Below are 18722 nucleotides of genomic sequence, written 5' to 3' on the forward strand. Positions count from 1 at the left end.
TTTTTAGTGAAGCTATCAGAAGTCTTTGAGTAATCACAGACTTTTAAAAGTATGCATTATCAAGAAGATAAGAGAAACAGCCCTGAGCACTAACAATATTATCTTTTACCAAAATTGATTAGTCCGTCCTATGTGTCTCAAATATTTTCTGTGAACCTACCCAGCATGTTAAAAAATCAGGCTTCTTTTTGAAGAATAGCTGCAAATATATGAACTGGGCAGAGAAGAAAATTTTTTATTTTTTCATCCCTCTTCATATTCTACAGATGAGGTAATGTATGTGAACGTATTACATAGAGGGTTGAACAAATGAAATGGATGCTTGCTGTAATACAAAGAGCAGACACTTACTAAGACAACTCTCTTTTGTCTCCAAAAATCAACTTCAACTGTGCTAAAATTGTGATACATGGTATTATCAACATTTTCATCCCATCAGTTTTGTTCTATTTGTATTTTTCAAATATCATGTGTCACAAACTCTATTAATTATCAGGGAATAAACAGAATTTTAAAAGAAATTTGCAGATTAAAATGTTTATGTTTCTGTTGAGGTGAAATAAGTTATCAAGGAGAAACCTACTAGGGAATAATTAAATGTAAAACTGTGTGATATTGGACTATAAATGCAATGGGAGTATTAGGGAAGACACATTCAGTTTTCTCTAGAATTCAGAGAAGCTTCATGAAGGAGAATGGCTTTGGGCTTGACCTTGCAACCTTAAAAGGGTCTATTGAGGCAGGCAGGAATAGGGTGTGTCTGCCAGATAGCAGGAACCATTCTCAGAAAGTTATGGAGGAGCTAAATTGGAGATGAGGAGGAATGGAAGGGGAAGAAGACTTTTTTTGACAGGACGGAAGAACACATTTGGGAGAGCAGTAGAATGAAGGAGACAAGCAAGTACTGTGGAGCAGTATCGTGGTATTAAAATTCAGGCAGAGATGTTCAATTTGGGATGGCTAAGAAGGAGCTAGTGAAGAAAATTGCATAAATGGGTAACAAGATGAAAGTGGAGTTTTAATCAGTTTATTCTGGTGGAGATTTGGAACCTGAATTGGAGCTGCAGAATGAATGGAGGCTGGTGGGTCATCTATACCTGAGTTGATGAAAACTTTAAAAATGCTGATAAAATGGGTGAATCCAACAGATAATAGAAAAGAAAATAAGTCAGGATGTGAGGAGTGATCTGGATAAAGGTGACAAGGAGACAATGTGACATCAATGAATGGTTGGATGTGATGATAGAAGTCATATGGACATGCTCTTAGAATTCTTCAGTTTCTTTTTGGTAAAGTAGTAAATATCTGGTATTTCCATATTGTTAATCCTCATAGCAACCTTTTCAGAAAGCTATTGCAATCCCTCTTTTGCATGGAGAAACTGAAGTTCAAAGGGTTAGGTAACTTGCTAAAGTTTATCATAGTTACCCTTCTCTCATTCAGTTGTGAGCCCATTCCAGTGTGTATCATGGTCTACCATTTCACAAAACTCCTTTCACTCCAAATACCTGTCATCGCCATCTCATCCAAAGAAATATTTCCAGTTCTTTTACTCCCCCTCTCCCCTCCCCTACTTCTTTTTTTCCCTTCCCTCCCCTCCCCTCCCCTCCCCTCTTTTCTTTTCTTTCAACAGAATCTTGCTCTGTCACCCAGGCTGGAGTGCAGTGGTGCGATCTTGGCTCACTGCAACCTCTGCCTCCTCTATCCAAGTGATTCTCTTGCCTCAGCCTCTGAGTAGCTGGGATTACAGACATGCACAACCACACCCAGCTGTTATTTGTATTTTTAATACAGATGGGGTTTCACCTTGTTGACCAGACTTGTCTCAAACTCCTGACCTCAGGTGATCCGCTCACCTCGGCCTCCCAAAGTGCTGGTATTACAGGCATGAGACACCATTCCTGGCCTCCTCTTCTTTTCCTACTTCCATAAATTTTCAGATTCCTTGATTGATTCCCCTCTCCTTCAAGTTCTCAATCAACCCCTTGGTGTCTATAGTACTAAAACCAATTTCTTTTCTACATCTCTTGCCAATTTTCCTAAAGTTTCTATGCCTATTCCTCCATCACTATGCCTTTGAAGGTCTTTAGAGCTCTGTCCTAGGTCTTTTTATTTTATCATGATATACTCTTTAATTCTCTGGCTTTTATTACCAAATATACAAGGTGGTTTTCATTACTGAATAAATGCCAAGACCTTAATTCTACTTAGGAACTTGCTTCTGGGCCCCAGGTCTATACTGGCCTACCTAAAATTACCTATTGCCTTCTTTATATTACCTGTTGCCTTCTTTTTTGCCACTTTAATATCAACGTTACCAAACTTAACTCCTTATTTTACTCTTAATTCTTGTTTTTCTTTCTGCATTCTCTTATCTCAACAGGTATGTGGCCATTGGCTCGTGTGACACAGTGAGATACCTGCGTAACATTCTTGGATTCTCTCTACCCTAAGTCCTAAAATCTAAACAGTCACTAAGTTCTATGACTTTTACTTCCAAAGTCATATGGATTTTATTTTATGGAATTCATTCAGGTCCAGGCTTGTTTTCTTGCTTTATACTTTGGTCTAACACAGTGTCTGGTACTTAGCAGATCCCCAATAAATATTTATAGAATAAATGAATGAGGCATAAAGGAATAAACAAATCAAATAAGAATTGGAGCTTTTCTATCTTATTTCAGAATATATAATCTTTTCAAGTCAAATGTCCATCCTTTGATAAAGTGGTTCGAAGACCTAAGTCTGTGACCCACCAGCCCAGTGCCCTTCTACTTCTATATCTCGGGTAGGGGAATCATGCTATCATGTACTGTCAGTGTTGAAAAACACCTTACCAAGTTGAGAGTGAGTGCAAACCACTCTAACGATGACAAACCAAGGACTCAGAAAATATATAGCTTATTTGAGGAAGCTCAGCTAGTTGTTGAACAGAATTGGTTAAAAATCTGTTTACTCTTAGGGCAGTAAAGTTTACTCTATTTATGACACCTATATTAATTTGTAGAAAAAAAAATCATACTCTTAAGCAGTATGTAAGTTAAATGTAACTTCCATTTATACAATGTCTTATTTCTGTTGCTATCATTAACCTATGTAACTCTGGTAGAATATACATGCTAATTATTTGCACTATGCTTGCGGTTTTTATAAATGCTATTATGAATAGATGAGTATTTTTATTTAACTATTTCAGCACCAGAAAGGATTTCCCTAAACCCCGAAATAACTTGTTGTCGAGCAAGAAAAGGAGACTGGGGCAAGAAAAGAGACTGGCAAGCAAGAAAGGAGACTTGTTTGCCTAGTAAGCTTGAAAAGATTGACTTGATATCTCAAACAGTTACTGGACTTTCTGTTGTGGCCATCTTTAAGAGCTTGTAAAAGTATTTTTGGTCTACTTAAAATTTTAATGGATAGTCAAAGACACTTCAGAAACTTTGGAGATATTTGGATATGACTTTATGATCTGGCCCAAGTTTGTAGTTCTTAACCCATTAAAAGACAGCTGCTTGTAAATCCACAGGTATAGATAAAGAGTCACTGTTTGACTGAGTATGAACGCTTTTCAAATGAAATATGTCAGTGGCAGAAAGAGAGGATGAATTACTTTTTTAAAGGGTTTTCAAAGAATCTAATGATTCCTCTGGCATCACTTAAATGTAACATGACTGGTCATTTAGTGTGTAAAAATAAGCAAATTATTTTGGTATCTTTTTATTTAGAAAAGGTTTTTAACTTGCATTTATCTGAGAGATTCAAATGTATTTTATTTTCCATGGTAAAATGTAAATAAATTGTTTTAAATATAAATAAAACAATGGTTGAAAAAATACTGAGAACTCCTATCCAATAGAAATTAAACAGTTTATTTTCAAATAAGAAAATTATCCTAAATATTTCAATAAAGAATGTGAATATGCATATATTGAATCGTATTTTCCCACTGGTTCCTCTCTGACATCAGAGTAGATTGTTATCTTTGTGCTCTGTCTCTGAGGGTGTTTCTATAAAAGGTCTCTGGTTCCAATGCATTAATCAAAAAGATTGCACAAAGATGAAAAACATTTTCAGAGGAAAATCTCATAAATGGATTTGTTATTCTATATACAGGAAACAAATTATTCTTTCCATAGTTTCTGGACACTGAATAGGCATGAAAATCTAGTGCTGAGGCATTAATATGTTATCTACTATACATATTCTATTTATAAAAATATCTTTTAGATGTTTGTACTTACTGAATTGTTCTGGGCTCATTTTCCTCGCTGCTGATTATTATTTGCCAGAATGATGGTATGCCAGAATAAAAAAAGTTGGAGAATGTGTATATGTCTTCATTTGATGTGTTCTTCCATTTTTAGTGTATTTTTCAAGTGGGAAAGAAAGAGTGTGAGAAGAAGGGAGAATGGAAGTGTCGTCCCTGAATTTAAATTTTTGACTGGGAACATGGAATTGTTATTAACATTGCATCTTTATTGCTCAGATATAGATAAATTTAAATTTTACAATGGATGCAATTTAGCCATTGCCAAAATATTTTAGCTGATGATAGTTTATATACTTTAGTTTTGGTTTTCAGAATAAGCCCTAATGAAAACATGAAAAATGATGTCTGGCGTTTAAACTATTAAAAGGAGATGACACTAAATAGAGAAATAAAGAAGAGATATAACTGAACTCAGGTTGACAGTATTTCTTTTAAAAAAACATGAGATTGAATCTATGTATTTAAAGATAGCTACTGACTTGAAAAGAAGCTAAGGCCAGATTAAGGCAACAATTTTATGTTACCTGTCATGAGATATATTTAGAAAACTTAATTACTGAATATATTCTATTTTCCTCAGCTTTCTAGTCTTTATGGATTTTCATTTACATTTAAATTGGTGCAAAAGTAATTGCGGTTTTTGCCATTATTTTTGACCAACCTAATATTTTTTTCTATTTCATTACTTCCCACTCTCATGTCTGCTGTTGATCAGGCTGAAAAAGAAATAACATTTAAAAACAGCAAATTATATTATTGAGATAAAAATTTTAAATATAAACATTTTAGGCTGGTGTGGTGGCTCATGCCTGTAATCCCAGAACTTTGGGAGGCCGAGGTGGACAGATTACAAGGTCAGGAGTTCGAGACCAGCCTGGCCAATATGGTAAAACCCAGTGTGTACTAAAAATACAAAAATTAATAAGGCGTGGTGGCAGGTGCCTGTAGTCCTAGCTACTCTGGAGGCTGAAGCAGGAGAATCACTTGAACTCAGGCGAAGTTTGCAGTGAGCCAAGATCACGCCATTACACTCTAGCCTGGGTGACACAGCAAGACTCTATCTAAAAAATATACACACACACACACACACACACACACACACACAAACACACACACACACACACACATATGTGTGTATATATATTATATATATAAACATTTTAGTATTGTGATATGGCATGGTAATACCCTTTGGGAAATAAATATCCTAGATTTAATTATTTTAAAGAGAGGCTACAAGTCCTGATTGTGATTTTTCTTTTTCTGCCTATCTCAAATAACATTTAGGCTATTGGCCATTTTTTTGTTGTTGACGTTTGAGGCCCTATTTTATCTATTTGTATATCACTCCATTCATTTACTTCTTAAGCAAGCATTTAATGAATTCCTACTTTATGCAAGTGTGTATACTATCTTTACTTCCTGTTTTCCTTTAATGATTCCAAAATATTACTCAAGTAAATAAGAGGAGGAAGACCTTCCAAAACTGGTTATTTCCAAAGCGCTTTTGTCCATACTCCTTTGGCAACATAGAATTCTATCCAATATACCAAATACAGAAAAACAAGTAAAAACTTTGTCTAAACATTTTTTTTTATTTGAAACACATGCCTTGCTATATATTGTACATATAGCCAATTTATCTGTTGAAACTGGTAGTAATTTCAGAAAATTGCCAAGTACTTCAAAATTTCTCACAAATTGTTGTCCAAGAGTCTCAAATAAATACAAGAATTTTAACGCAAAATGATTGTCCTAATGTTTCTTGTCTATCTGTTTTGGCATTGGATCAGCGCTTTTTAAGGGAGTGTTATTGTTTCTGGTTCTTAAAGACTTAACTAAAAAGACTTGACTTCAGTAGATGATGCATTTGAAAAGGTGCAAGGAAGAAATTTGTACTAAATTTGAATACAGTTATAAGGACAAGTTTTATTTTCCTCTCAGGATGAGTTGTTTTTCGGACAAGCATAATTAATTCTCTTTATGTGAATCCTGAGAATATTATGTGTGTTAAGCAAACACATAAAAAGAGGTCGCTGCTATTAAGGCATGAGTGGAAGTACTCTAAACACTTCTGTTTCATTGTCTGCAGGAGAGCTGGAGGTGTTTCAGAAAGATGGGGAACGAAAAATTCAGAGTCGGCAGCAACTTCCGGTGGGAACAACCTGGGGGCCGTTTGCTGGGAAGATGGACTTGAATAACAATTCTTTGGTATGTGGATGTTCCAAGATGGTTAATATTTTGTCATTGACTATTAATATTTTGTCATAGCTCAGAAATTATCTCTGCTTATTTTCCAATGAAATCCCTAAAAAATAACCATTTGTTTTTACTACTTCATGGATGGCAAAACTTGAATACTTTTCAAGTGGTTTGTGTCTTGACAGTAATATACACAAAATTTAGAAGGAAACAGGTTACTCATACTAAATAATGGCTAGTGAGGTAATATATAAAGTTATTGCTTTATCTGCCTAGCCAAACTAAGACTGCTCACATTTAAAAATATATACAATTGCCTTTATTTTTCAGATGACACAGGTTGTCATACATTACAGGTTTACATGAAGGACAAGAAATAAACAACTTTGTTATTCCTTGGTAATTCTGTTGGTACCTTTAAAAGCAGGGATGAATGATCAGCATTATCATTTTGTTGTTTTTTTATAAAAGTTCTGAGAACAGAAAATCTATCTCTTGGTATGATTATATGGATTATTGATTAAATAGATATTGTAAAAGTAATGGAGGCCAGATGTAGTGGCTCACGCCTGTAATCCTAGCACTTTGGGAGACTGAGGTGGGTGGATCACTTGAGATCAGAAGTTCAAGCCAGTCTGGCCAAACGTGGCAAAACCCCATCTTTACTAAAAATACAAGAAAAAATTAGCCAGACATGGTAGCTGGTGCCTGGAGTCCCAGCTACTTGAGAGGCTGAGGCAAGAGAATCCCTTGAACTCAGAAGGCGGAGTCTGCAATGAACCGAGATCATGCCACTGCATTTCAACCTGAGTGACAGAGCGAGACTCCGTCTCAAAATAAATAAATTAATAAAAATAATAAAATGTAAAAGTAATGGAAAGGTAGGTCGTTTGATTACATTTAAACTTTATTTCTTAATCGGATATATTAGTTTGCTATTCCTGCCTCAGCAACTCACCACAAACTTTGTGCCTTAAAACAATATAAACTTATTATCTTGTAGTTATTGAAGTCAGAAATTCAAATTGGGTGTCGCTAGGCTAAAAGGAATGTGTCTGAAGGGCTGAGCTACTTTTTGGATGCTTTATGGAAGAATCTGTTTTCTTCTTTTTTCAATTTCTCAAGGCTGCCCATGGCCCTACCCGTGTAACCCCAGTTCCATCTTCAAAGCCACCAGGGGCTGATGGGAGTCTTTCTCCCATCCACATTCCTTCTCTGACTCTTCTGCTTCGCTTTTACACATTTAAGGACACTTATGATTACACTGTGTCCACCTGGGTTATCTAAGCTAATTTCTCTATTTTAAGGTCAGCTGATTAACACTTTCAATTCCATTTGCTTCCTTAATTTCTCTTTGCCAATGCAAAGAAATGTTCACAAGTTCTAGAGATTAAGATGTAAACATCTTTGCAAGGAGCTATTCTGCCTACTACATGGGATAAAAGAAAAACAATAGCTGAAAACCTCTCTTATAGTAAGTGATAATACAGGTGATGAAATTTGGGAAGAAAAATGTTTCATATTCCTTAGAGGAGCCAGACATTTTATAAGCATTCATTCTAATGAAAGTCCTTCTCTCTAAATGCTATTTATGTAGGAAGAGTCTTGTGACTTTTAAATGACTCTATCTATGCTAAGGGGACATAAAAACTCCCAGAGTAGTTTTGACAGATGTACTGAGTTCAGCATCATTACATTCCATTTTCAATTTATTACATGAAGGAAATTCCTTCTTTTTTTTTTCCATTTATTTTATTGCATTTTAGGTTTTGGGGTACATGTGAAGAACATACAAGATTGTTGCATAGGTACACACATGGCAGTGTGATTTGCTGCCTTCCTCCCCATCACCTACATCTGGCATCTCTCCCCTTGCTATCTCTCCCCAACTCCCCACCCCTCACCGTCCCTCCCCTATTTCCCCCCAACAGACCCCAGTGTGTAGTGCTCCCCTCCCTGTGTCCATGTGTTCTCATTGTTCAACACCTGCCTATAAGTGAGAACATGCGGTGTTTGATCTTCTGCTCTTCTGTCAGTTTGCTGAGAATGATGGTTTCCAGGTTTATCCATGTCCCTACAAAGGACACAAACTCATCGTTTTTGATGCCTGCATAATATTCCATGGTGTATATGTGCCACATTTTCCCTATCCAGTCTATCATCGATGGGCATTTGGGTTAGTTCCAGGTCTTTGCTATTGTAAACAGTGCTGCAATGAATATTCGTGTGCACGTGTCCTTATAGTAGAACGATTTATAATCCTTTGGATATATACCCAGTAATGGGATTGCTGGGTCAAATGGAAGTTCTATTTCTAGGTCCTTGAGGAATCGCCACACTGTCTTCCACAATGGTTGAACTAATTTACACTCCCACCAACAGTGTAAAAGTGTTCCTGTTTTTCCACATCCTCTCCAGCATCTATTGTCTCTAGATTTTTTAATGATCACCATTCTAACTGGCGTGAGATGGCATCTCAATGTAGTTTTGATTTGCATTTCTCTGATGACCAGTGATGATGAGCATTTTTTCATATGTTTGTTGGCCTCATGTATGTCTTCTTTTGTGAAAACATTGATATATATGGATCTCTGTTTATTCAGTGCCATGTGGATGTGACAGAAGTTGTTGGTTCAACTAAAAATAATGATTAGAATAAATAGAAAACATTTGTGTTACCAAACTTTTAAAGAATGCGAAAGATCTCAGGGATGTATTTCTTACTTCATATATTCATGTATTTATCCTTAAAAGGATGAAGTAGGGGTTTTCTCATGTATTTAAAGACCAAACAAGTTGACTCTAGTCCAGGCTAACTAATTAATAATCTGAGCAATTTGTTCTAGGTGGACCAGTGCAGCTACTTCAAAAGAGCTTTGTGATATGGCCACAAACTGCAGGCCTCAGTTGGTTGAGTTGTATTGACAGATTCTATTGATTCCTTTCGGAGAGCGATATTAACTATGCCCATTTCTCAAGCTAATGAATGTTAAGAAAGGCTGGGGAAGATTGTCTAAACATCAAAGGTTGAATTAAGTGTTATTCTGATTTTATCTGGGAGTTTCTATTTGTCTTGTAGCATTGCTTACTAAACATTTTAAGCTATATCATATTTATCTTATTTATCACAGTGTTTCAGATACCAACACAACCTTTAGTCATTTGTCTGATATTCCTTCAAAAGTGCACTGACAGTATATCAGCTATAGTTGATGTGCAACATGAACATTTTTTGGTTTACTGTATTAAAAGAGTACATTTACTAAAATGCTATTTTTGATTAATCTTGCCATTACTATCTGCATGTATACAGAATGGTATAAGAACGGTAGTTTTCTGATGTTTTTACCATATGCTAAATCGTGATGGATCGAAAATAAACCTGTCTGAGAAAGTTTGATTTTTTATTGAAATAATTGCTGATTTTTAGAAGGTGATGTCATTTTGCTTTTTAAATAGTTCTATATAGCTCTAAAGCTATTTTATGACTTATTTAATATTACTCTAGGTTATCAACAATTGGGTAATGGGTGATAATTATTTATCGAAAACAATTTAATACTTCAGTTTTCTTCTTTTGTCTTAGGATTTAAATATCAAATTATTTTATTTAGTTAAAATACAGCAGTTTTCTTTTTAAAATTTAGTTACTTCACTAAAATATATTTTCAGATGTTTTTCTTTTGAAATAACATCCTCTTCCAGAATTTACTTCTGAGCTTATATCATTAAATACTGCTAGTAGTAGTATTCCTACTACTGTTACTACTGTACATCAAATTGACTAACATATATGGCTGGAAAATGGAAGTAAATTAGCTCACTTAATCTCCAAAGAAACTGTGAATTTGGTTCTATCATAAATCATATTTTATGGATAAGAAAATAAAAACTCGCACTTCTGATTCCAGAATCTGCTTTTTTTTTTTTTTAAAGAGTATGCCACACTACCTTCTCAGTGTAACATCTGTAACATGACTTGAGCATGATAAAATTGTTGGTGATTTCTTAACATGAATCCTAAATTTATGAAAATCTCTGAGAGGAAGTGTGCAAAAATTACAAATATACCTTTTTTCCCTGTTGGGCAAAATATTTGTTATGTAATTAGACTACTTGAGCAGTTAAAACTTAATTCAAAGGCTTCTGCAATTTTGTTACATCTTCATAATTTGGACAGTATTATAATATGTATTTGATATTATAAACATTCCTTACAATAAAATGTATAGTCTACTAACCCTTCCCTACCCAAACTTGAATCAAATTTGGATTAGCATACTCTCTTAAATTGCTTATTCGCCAACTGATGTGATGTTACTCTGCTCAAACTTATGGTGTTGGCTTGGGAGATTCAGCTCACTAATTAATCCAACACAGTAATTAATTGAGTCGCCATGCCAGATGTCAAATCCTTTTTATATCTTTCAAGTCCCCATCTTGAAGTACATTAGCAATATGCCACCTTCTGCAGGAAACCTTTGCAGACCAGGCATTTAGATGTATGTAGAACATTTTAAGAAACACAGAAACACCAAACAAATTGGTTTGACAAAAAGTTGTTCTTGGAATTATGTAACACACTGAACATAGAAATAGAGTCTCTTTTGTCCACACCTTATTATCTGGGTAGATACTTCATGCTTTAAAAGTTTTATAATAGCAACAGCAGCATAGGAAATACTTTGACTGGGCCAGATACTGGTCAAAGTGCTTTACATGTTTTGTATCATATTTACTTCTTACACAAGTGCAAGAGAAGGTAATGTTTATCTCCTTTGTTACAGAGGAGTAAACTGCTACTTTGGGAAGTTAAATAACTAGCCTAAGGTCAACTCCATTCCACAACTCATGCTCCAGCCTTAGAAATGTTTTCTGTGATATGTAATAATAATACTGCCCAGCTTACAGAAATTTTGGACTAAATGAGATAGCATATGTGAGTTATCCACAAATTTCAACTACTATTACTAGTCATTAATCTGTGGAAGTGAACTCATTGAAATATTTTAGGTTTAAAGCAAAAAATACTCTTTAAATTAAACAAATAATACTATAGACCTTGGCATTTAGGGATTTTACATGCCTAAATTTGACTGTTTGCCAAGGGCTCTGTCTTAGGATTCTCCAGAGAAACAGAAAAACAGGATGTGTAGGTGTAGAGCCAGAGATTTCTTTTTCTTTTCCTTTTTCTTTTTTGAGACAGAGTCTCACTCTGTCGCCCAGGCTGGAGTGCAGTGGCGTGATCTCGGCTCACTGCAACCTCCACTCCTTGGGTTCAAGTGATTCTCCTGCCTCAGCCTCCCAAGTAGCTGGGACTATAGGCACATGCCACCACACCCAGCTAATTTTTTATTTTTAGTGGAGACTGGGTTTCACCATGTTGGCCAGGCTGGTCTCAAATTCCTGACCTCAGGTTATCTGCCCACCCCAGCCTCCCAAACTGCTGTGATTACAGGATTGAGCCGTTGCACCTGGCCTTAGACAGTGATTACTGATAAGGAATTGGCTTGCCAGTAATGATGGTTGGGAAGTAGAGAATTTGCAGTATTCAGTCAGGTGAGAGACCCGGGAGAGTCAGTAGTACAGATGAAGTTTGATAGCAGTCTTCCTCCTGCGTAGGGAGGCCAGCCTTTTTGCTCTATTCAGGGCTTCAGTTGATTGGGTGAGGCCCATTCACATTTTGGAGGGCAGTCTGTTTTACCTAGAGTTCACTGATTTAAATATTAATTTCATTCAGAAGCGCCCTGTGAGTTGGCACATAAAATGAACCGTCACAGGCTGCAAAGGTCTGCACTACCTAGCAAGTTTTGTTTTTTTGAGGTATGACCCTGTACCCCTGAAAAAATTGTTATCAGTGAGTGGCGCCAGTGTTCCTTCCAGCTTCTCAACTCATATCTCAGAAATAACTTATATTTAATACTATCATGGTAGCACAAACTTGCTGTTTTTGAAAGTTTTACAATTTTGTTCATTGAAAAAAAAAAAGGACTAATGACAAGGAAGAAGTTTTAAAAATCACCTTCAGTTCTGATCAATATCTGGTTTGGATGTACCTTAGAATCAATATCTGGTTTGGATGTGTTATGTTTATATGTTGCACCTTGGAAGTTTTCCCCCCGTATTCTCCCAAGGACGAAGATCCTTGCAGTAAACTGAATCTCAGCTGTGCTAGTATGTGGTAGTGCTTAGTAAGTATCAAGCCGCAGTGATTACTTGGAAGGTTGGGTGCCTGAAATTTAAATGGCATTTGCCCTCTCTTGCTTTTAAATATATCAACTATTGACAGCTAACTATTCTGATTGGATTCAGCCAACTGCCAGAATCATACAACATACATAGTTAATTAAACAGAAAGCCCAATATTACTTACAACATAATAATAAACATCACCATCTGTTAAATTCAACAAATGAAATTTGATACGTAAATCCCATTTTAATTCTGTTCAATCAGAACAAAACTTTGTCTTATTTTCCCACAGGATATTTGTGAGATTGAATTTTTTAAATGAAATATACATATAAAGGGCACTATAGATATCTTGTTGACCTAAAAATGAAATGATACGTGTATCAAATTGCATCTTAGAAGTTTTAAGATAGTAATCTTTATAGAAATGTGGTTGAGGAAAGAATGAGAAATTCCTGATCTACATGCTTAGAATTATTAATGCTTTTATTTCTCCCTTTGCATATTTATCCCTTCCAGTATTCATCTTTGATCTTAATCATTGCTAGAGTCTTCAAGCTTCATACTGTACATATCCTGTAGCAAATATATCTCTGCCCATGTCTCCAGCATTCACCTCTATAGTCAAAGGCTGCTCAGTGAGCACATCTATCAGTTTTCTGCCTGAGCACTTTTTTCCAGCCTCAAGATCAAACTTCCTGCCAGCTGGGAAAGCTGACAGAGCTGGAGATTTCCTATTCCCAACGGTTATCCTCAAACAACAATGGACCAAAAGTTGGTGGAATGACACCTCCACTTCCCTTCTTCTTGGTCAGGATGTAAGATGTGTTCTATATTGTCTATTAGAGTTTGGTAATAGAATTGAGCTCTGATTGCCTTGAAAGTGAATATTTTTTGGACCTTTTCCCTTTCCTGCTTACTTCCCCACAACCTTACTGGAATTTTCTGGTATCAACTTCCCAGGAAACTACTTGTACTTGGGTAAGCTTCTGGGGACTCCATACTAAGACAGCCTCTAAGATGTAAAAATGAAATAAATTTGAAAGCAATGTCCAAATTATTCAGATTCTAGAGGACATAGAATTATTTAATCTTTATTATTCAATTTTGAACCTCTACTACTGGCACATAATAGATATTCAATAAATGCTCTTTAAAATAAAAATCTAATCGAGTTGAATTCACTTATCAGGGACATTCTCAGTGACTCCACCCATATTCTTCATCTTTCCCATCTCATAAATTATTGGCATAATTTATAATTTTGCTGAGGCATGACTTTTTGTTGAGCTTCAGGTTTCATTGATGTTGACATTGTGAATGATATCTTCCTTCTTAATATTCATTTTAATCTGGGCTCAGGACTACCATACTTTCCTATTTTTCATATCTCTCTGGGTCTTGGCTCTTTTTAATTTAACTGTAAGTGTTTCCCAAAACACTTCTGGCCTTTCTTCTCTTCTCCCTCTGTTCCCAATGCCTCAGGGAGCTTATCCACTTGTAAAGCTTCAGCTACTAATTTACAAATGACATTTAAATAAAAAAAATCTCTAACCTTGGCTTTTCACCCTTTCTCTAATAGCACTTTTCAGCTGTTTTGGAAGCCTTTTCCATTTAATTCCTCCAACTAAGCATTCACAAACAGGGTTTATTCCTGTCTCCACAGACAGCCTCTCTTCTCCCTGACTTCCTGCTTCTAGTCACCTTTAATCCTAGCCTTCTGGCTCTCCTTTCCTGCCTCCACAGGGAGTCCATTCTCTTACTTACCCCATGTCTTTTCTGCATTTCTGCCTCTCCTACTCACATCTCAAATGGTGTTCATACACAGTTACACCTACCCATACCTGTCCTGAACGCAAAACTACAACTAGGGTAGTCACTTACCTCACGTGCTTAAAATCATTCTAAAGGACATGAGAATATCCCCATTTTTAGGCTTTAAAAAGGCCTTTGTGATACCCACCTCCCCAGCTCTGACCCCTTTTCCACTTGTTTGTAAACTTTAGTCATTCTGAACTAACTGTGGTGCCCTGAATATACATCCATCTTCCTTTCTTCCTTCCTTCCTTTCTTTCTCTTCCTTCCTTCCTTCCTTCCTTCCTTCCTTCCTTCCTTCCTTCCTTCCTTCCTTCCTTCCTTCCTTTCTTTCTTTCTTTCTTTCTTTCTTTCTTTCTTTCTTTCTTCTTTCTTTCTTTCTTTCTCTCTCTCTCTCTCTTTCTTCTTTTCTTTTCTTTTCTTTTCTTTCTCTCTTTCTCTCTCTCTCTCTCTCTATCTTTTTCTTTCTTTCTTTCTTTTCTTCTTTCTTTTTTTGAGATGGAGTCTCCTTTCATTGCCAGGTTGAAGTGCAGTGGCACGATCTTGGCTCACTGCAACCTCCACCTCCCAGGTTGAAGCGATTCTCCTGCCTCAGCCTCCTGAGCAGCTGGGACTACAGGCGCACACCACCACACCCAGCTAATTTTGTATTTTTAGTAGAGACGGGTTTCACCATGTTAGACAGGATGGTCTCTATTTCCTGACCTCATGATCTGCCTGCCTCGGTCTCTAAGTGCTGTGATTACAGGCAGGAGCTACCATGCCCAGCCTGAATGTACATTTTTCTTCCGCATGTGTACATTTGGTCATATTGTTTTATCATCCTGGAAACCCCATCTCCCTTCCCCACCTATCTCTCTTCATCTCACCAACTCCTAATTCTTACTTAAAGACTGCTCAAAATCACTTCCAAAGTAGACCTTACCTGAAGCCTCTGGTCTGGAATAGATAACCACTCTTGAAGAATTTCCCTGATGCTCTAGGTTTACTAGGATAAGAGCACTGATCACAGAACTGTGAGGTCCTGTTTGCTTGTCTATCTCCCCTCCAGACCATATGCTTATTATCTATTTTTTATCTTTCTATCCTTCCTACTTAGAACAATTTCTAGCTTGTATTAAGAGCTCAATGAATAACATTTGAATGAATGAACACAGTAATTTCTTCCTTTCACTTTTCTCCGTGTCAGGAAATACTGCACCCTCCTCCTTATTCAAGACTCTGCATCCTTCCTGAGCGTTTACATCCATGTCTGTTTCGTCTGTGGTCTTGCTTCATCTACCCAACTCAGCAGAGCAATTACCACAGGAAATGCTATCTTGTACCTGTTTTATTTGTTTACAGACTTGCACTTTTATTTTAATCTCATTTGAGAGGAAAGTTCAGTAGGACAGGATAGCTCTGTCTGTTTCTTCAGTTTTTATCTCATAAGGAGTTATGCCCATGATGGTTTCTTGAGAAATGTTGACTAATTTCAGTGTAAGATTTGCAACCCTTGGATACCGCTAGGGAGGATGAGGTGTTGAGCCTAGTGAGGCAATTATGATTTATTTACAACAGAATCAGTTTTAGATCCCTCACTATAACATGGGTGAAGGCCAAGAAGGTGTTCTGCTCTACCATGCTTTCTGTGAAGTCTCATCCAGCCTCACACGTTCCAGTGATAAACCATCTGGGAAATTCCATCTGTCTCTGCTTGGAAACTGAGGTGGCAGTCGCCCACTGTGAGCAATTTTCTATTAACTTCTTGGATAAGATCAGTCAGATTTATACTGAATTGATGGGAACCGTAAGAGCAGGGTTGTTCCAAAAGAAGACAAATGTACTGATTCCTCTAATTGGGCTTAAGCCAGTTTCATTCACAGACGCCCTTAGGTTCTGGTAGTGCAAGGACTTATAACCTTTTTAATTGTGCCCTGTTCCTCTTGGGAAACATTGGTGAAGTTCATTATTGATGGAGGTTGTAGATTTGTCCCTTAGGGAGGGCAAGATCCTGGCTTCTCTTATACTCTATCAGCTATGTGGGGAATTAATGGAAACTGAGTGGACAGAAAAGCTGCTCAAAGAAGACTTGAAGGCAAGATGTTTAATGTAGCAGAGCCTTAGAAAGTGATGTGTTGGCTTGGTTTCTAGAATTAGAGGAGGGTTTTTGTTGTTGTTGTTGTTTTATTTTTATTTTTTATTTTTTTTGGGTGGAGAGGGATTACTCAGGAAGACAGGAGATAGAAGTTTGTGTGGAGGCCTCAGTAATCAAAGGCCTCCTACTGAATGTGAGTCAGAAAGGAAGAAACCAAACACTAAACAATATTTTTACAATTCAAATATGTAGAAGCAAGTCAGAGAGGTCAATTTCATGTTGATCTGAAGGGATTGTCTTTGTTATAATGCAGATATAGTTATGATATTGGCAGTGGATGAAAATACATTGTCATATAGCACAATATTGAAATGAAAACATGAATTGGTGCCCTTCTTGATAATTTTTACTTGCCTCCATAATATACCTTTTGTGTATACAGCTAGTGCTCAACTTACGACCATGGTCGGGACCGCGGACCAGTCGTAACACGATTTGGTCGTAAGTTGAGTAGACTATATGTACAGTTGAAATGGTGCACGCAGAGATGGTAGTGCTGCCGGAAGCTGGTCCGCACTGTCGTATGCCCAGCTGGGCAACGTTTGCGCTGCCAGACGCGGAGCAGTCGTGGCTAGCGATTGTGGTCGTAAAGTCGAATGGTCGTAAGTTGCATAGGTGGTAAGCCGATCAATACCTGTAGCTAGTCTGTCTGTTAATCTCATCCTGACTGACTTTCTCTTTTGATGGTGAAGCCTTTCCAGGTTCTTTACATTTGGACTTGCATTTGAAAGGTGGGAACACAATTCCTTGCTATACAGACATCTTTATTTATGGACCTAACTTACTCTGCTCTGCCTGAAATTTAAATACGTTTGGCCTTTGGTTTACAGGGCTAAACCTATTTATCCTTACTTAGGCCAAGTTTGAATTTAAGAATATATATTTTAAAAAAAATTATTCATTGTTCCCCTTTTCCAGAACTCCGAGGAGAACTTTTGTTGAAGATGATCTTTTCAGAGTTATTAAAAGGACAATTAGTGCTATTAATTTAATTAATGTCTGAAAGGAGGAATTGTTTATGTCATCATAAGATGATCAAAGCCGCTCCACTCTATGTGTGTAAAGTTGAGACTAATGAGTCACATTACCTTTTCCCACAGAGGATCGGTGTGAAGGATGAAGAATGGCTATTGGTTTATAGCTCCAGATAGATACTCTTTATGGGAGTTGTGATTGTTCCCACGCAATCATATAGGGGTCTTTACATGAATTTTCTTAATGCAGACTTCATTGCTACTGTCATTTCTTTGTAGTTCCCAAAAACAGAATCATGAAGGCCTAAGGTGAAAGTCAGTGGATATGTAGAATCCCTGCCCCTCTCAGAGAATCTATCATCATCTTGATAAAATATCAGTCTTGAAATGCACTTTTTTATTTTTATTTTTTATTTATTTTTATTTTTTTTGAGACGGAGTTTCACTCATGTTACCCAGGCTGGAGTGCAATGGTGCGATCTCGGCTCACTGCAACCTCCGCCTCCTGGGTTCAGGCAATTCTCCTGCCTCAGCCTCCTGAGTAGCTGGGATTACAGGCATGTGCCACCATGCCCAGCTAATTTTTTGTATTTTTAGTAGAGACGGGATTTCACCATGTTGACCAGGATGGTCTCGATCTCTTGACCTCGTGATCTACCCGCCTCAGCCTCCCAAAGTGCTGGGATTACAGGCTTGAGCCACTGCGCCTGGCCTTTTTTATTTATTTTTATTTTCTTTTTGTGGGAGGTGAAGGTACAAGTAAGAAAGCACAGTGAGGAAGAGTTGTTCATAGAGTTGACCAAACTGCCCTCACTATTTGCTGATCAGTCTGGCATGCCTTTTAAATTCTTTCTTTTGATGTTTTTGAGAAATTGTCATTCTATACTGATTTCAAAACAATTAGTTTGGCATTATATGCTTACATGATTGTAACAAATATTATTCCAGTGTGGTTGTAACAAATATTATTCCAGTGTTATGATGATTTAGCAGCAATTGCAGCATGATATGACAATACATTCAGTAACTTGGAGATGATAATGGAGAGAATAGACATAATTACCAGTTTATACTCCTTCAGTTTGGTCTTAAAAATAAAAATTACTTAGGGAAAATTCTTTGTCAAACTCTGATA

At 36.8% G+C, this 18722-nt stretch overlaps 1 protein-coding gene across 1 annotated transcript in view; it reads left to right on the forward strand.

Annotated features, from left to right (window-relative positions):
- ZFPM2 (zinc finger protein, FOG family member 2) overlaps positions 1-18722 on the forward strand; it is a 466965-nt gene that overhangs the window by 224654 nt on the left and 223589 nt on the right. Inside the window, exon 4 of the mRNA XM_017528980.2 lies at positions 6360-6478. Within this exon, the coding sequence (XP_017384469.1) occupies positions 6360-6478 (119 nt within the window). The remainder of the gene's footprint in view (positions 1-6359; positions 6479-18722) is intronic.

Source organism: Cebus imitator, unplaced genomic scaffold, assembly GCF_001604975.1.
Source record: "Cebus imitator isolate Cc_AM_T3 unplaced genomic scaffold, Cebus_imitator-1.0 Scaffold56, whole genome shotgun sequence".
Classification (NCBI taxonomy): domain Eukaryota; kingdom Metazoa; phylum Chordata; class Mammalia; order Primates; family Cebidae; genus Cebus; species Cebus imitator.